Raw genomic sequence first — 2,500 nt, forward strand, 5'->3', positions numbered from 1 at the left:
CCCGACCCCCCCACTCCCCTCCCCCGCCGAGCCTTTCCAGTTTCATTTGGCCTCTTACCTTAAGATTCCCCTTTGTGGTAAAAGCTCTACCACAGATTGTGCAACCAAATGGTTTTTCACCAGTATGGGTGCGCTCGTGTATCTGCAGTGCACTTGCTGAGGAGAAGGTCTTCCCGCACGACTGACAGTTGTGCTGCTTGGGAGTCCGGCGAGGGGGGGGTGCCAGCATAGGCGTTATCCCTGGACTCATCACTGTCTGTGGTGCAGCAGGAACCTGGATTCCAGCTGGAAGCGAGGGAACCTCACCCAAAGAGATCGGCTTGCTGTGACCATTCACTTCCATTTTGATCATGGTAGGCGCTGTACTGGTGACCAGGCTAGGAGTACTTTGGCTGGGACCTAGAGTAAAGTTGGGTTCAAATAACTGAGAAGGCAGCTCTTTTAATTTGTGCGTCAGTAAGTGCTGTTTTAAATTACCCATAGTGGAACACCCACGACTGCAGACTGTACAAACAAATGGACGTTCTTTAGTATGGCTGCGGTAGTGAATTTCCAATGCACTCTTACAAGCAAAAGGCTTGCCACAGATATTACAAACAGTACTTTTAAACTTACCACGTTCTCTGTTCAGGAACAGCAGGCTAAAAGGAGCCTCCTCTTTGATGACCGGTCTTCCCGGGTTGGTGGATGTCAGATCTAATGCGCCTCCATTTTCAGTTGCGGGTGGTGGACTGTCTGGTTTTTCTGTCTTTAATTGTATTTCTTGTGGCTCTTCCTGGTTACTGAGACCTGGGGACTTTGATCTGAAACTTTCACTATTGCTATTTACAGGAGACAAAGCTTGCATGGAGGAAGAAGACTCTGACATTGCAGGGCTGCCTGCACTCTGGCTTTCGAGATCACCAACGGCTGATGAGGAGTCATTGCTCAAATGGTCACTTTCCCCTGATCCATTTTCTATGGATTTTAAACTGGTCAGCTGCTGACAGTTCATGACAGAATCAATCATTTTCATTTGATTCTCCAAAGCAGCAATACTGGAGATCACAGAAGGTGGCGAAGAAGGACATGACCCAGAGTAAGAGATAAGGGGTTTGGATGAGTCACTTGCCGTGTCCTTTAGCTCCGGGTCCTCTTCCATAGAATTTTCATCAATGTCATCGTCGAAGTTGCTCAGCGTGTCAACATTCTTCTCATCGTAGGAAAGCTCTGAATCCATGGCGTCCTGGAAGCCCTCTGGTAGCGGCGTGTTTGGAATTTGCCCACCCATATGCATACGAATGTGCTGCTGAAGAACAACCGCATTTGTAAATTTCTTCTGACAAATGGGACACGAGTGCTGTACTCTAAGTGGTGGCTTCGCTCGATGAACTCCAAAATGTGTTTTTAGATTGCCTTTCGTAGTAAAGGCACGTCCACAAATTTTGCATTTAAATGGTCTTTCTCCTGTATGCGTTCTGTAATGCATCTTGAGAGCACTCTGACAACTAAGCACACGGTGACAAATGACGCATTGATTTGGATCTGTCATCTTCTTATCAATGTTCTCCACTAGCTGTTGTAGTTTTGAGGTTTCTGACGTTTGCATAGAGTCTAGCAGACCACCGAATGGAAACTTAGCCTTAAACTGGTCAGACACTGCTGGAAGCACAGGGTTTGGGAGGCTTGTTGCAACGCTGCTGTCGGTAACAGCAGTAGGAATTGAAGACGTGGAAGCTGTGGAAACCTGCCCACCTGCAGAAAGGTCCCCAAGCCGCGTGCTCGTGGGAGGCAGCGTGACAGATTCTGCCTTGGTCAGAGATGCGCCGCTCTGAATGGGCTGTGGGGATTCAGCAGATGCTGGAACGCCCGACTCAGAAGTGTTGAGGCTCGGGGATAGAGAAGTGCATTCGCTGGAGGCAGGAGAAGGCCTCTGGGGTGACCTGCTCATAGGAGTGATACTTGGAGAATCTCCATAACTGTTCACACCGGGTATAGTGGGGGGCAGCTGGAGCCCGATGGAAGTCGAGACAGTTGGTAAAACAGGTTTGCTGTCTAACCACGTTGTGACCGGCTTTTCAGGGGGCAGTGACATCCCATATGGGATTCCAGAGCAGGTGGGCACATTATCGAGGTATTCTGGAACAGGATAAGGGTTCATCTGAATATGAGGGTATTTCTCTTTATGCCTCTGAAAATGAACTTTCAGGTTGCCCTTTGTGGAAAAGCGGTTTCCACATATGTTACATTTAAAAGGTCTTTCGCCTGTATGCGAGCGGAGGTGAATTTGTAAAGCACTGTCACTTCCAAAGACCTTGGCACAAAATCGGCATTTATGTTTAAAAAAGGGATCCTCAGAGCTTGACTTGGGTTCAAACACTGACACGTTTGGTGGCTTTCCTTTGCGGTGCTTCATAAGGGCAGACAGAGGATCTAGCGCGTTAGCTGTTGCAGCGATGCTGACCAGCGGATTGGGGAAGATCACACTATTTGATGAAGTCTGAGGTAGAAGTGGGTTTGG

General features: G+C 48.4%; 1 protein-coding gene across 1 annotated transcript in view; it reads right to left on the minus strand.

Annotated features, from left to right (window-relative positions):
* The window catches only part of SALL3 (spalt like transcription factor 3), a 38,172-nt gene that overhangs the window by 1,438 nt on the left and 34,234 nt on the right, over positions 1 to 2,500 (minus strand). Inside the window, exons 3-4 of the mRNA XM_035893499.1 lie at positions 616 to 2,500; positions 59 to 399 (exon numbers count right to left, since the gene is read on the minus strand). The exon at positions 616 to 2,500 is cut by the window's right edge and continues 1,052 nt beyond it. Coding sequence (XP_035749392.1) covers positions 59 to 399; positions 616 to 2,500 — 2,226 coding nt within the window. The remainder of the gene's footprint in view (positions 1 to 58; positions 400 to 615) is intronic.

The sequence above is a fragment of the Egretta garzetta genome, unplaced genomic scaffold (genome assembly GCF_000687185.1).
Source record: "Egretta garzetta isolate BGI_Z169 unplaced genomic scaffold, ASM68718v1 scaffold14, whole genome shotgun sequence".
Lineage (NCBI taxonomy): Eukaryota > Metazoa > Chordata > Aves > Pelecaniformes > Ardeidae > Egretta > Egretta garzetta.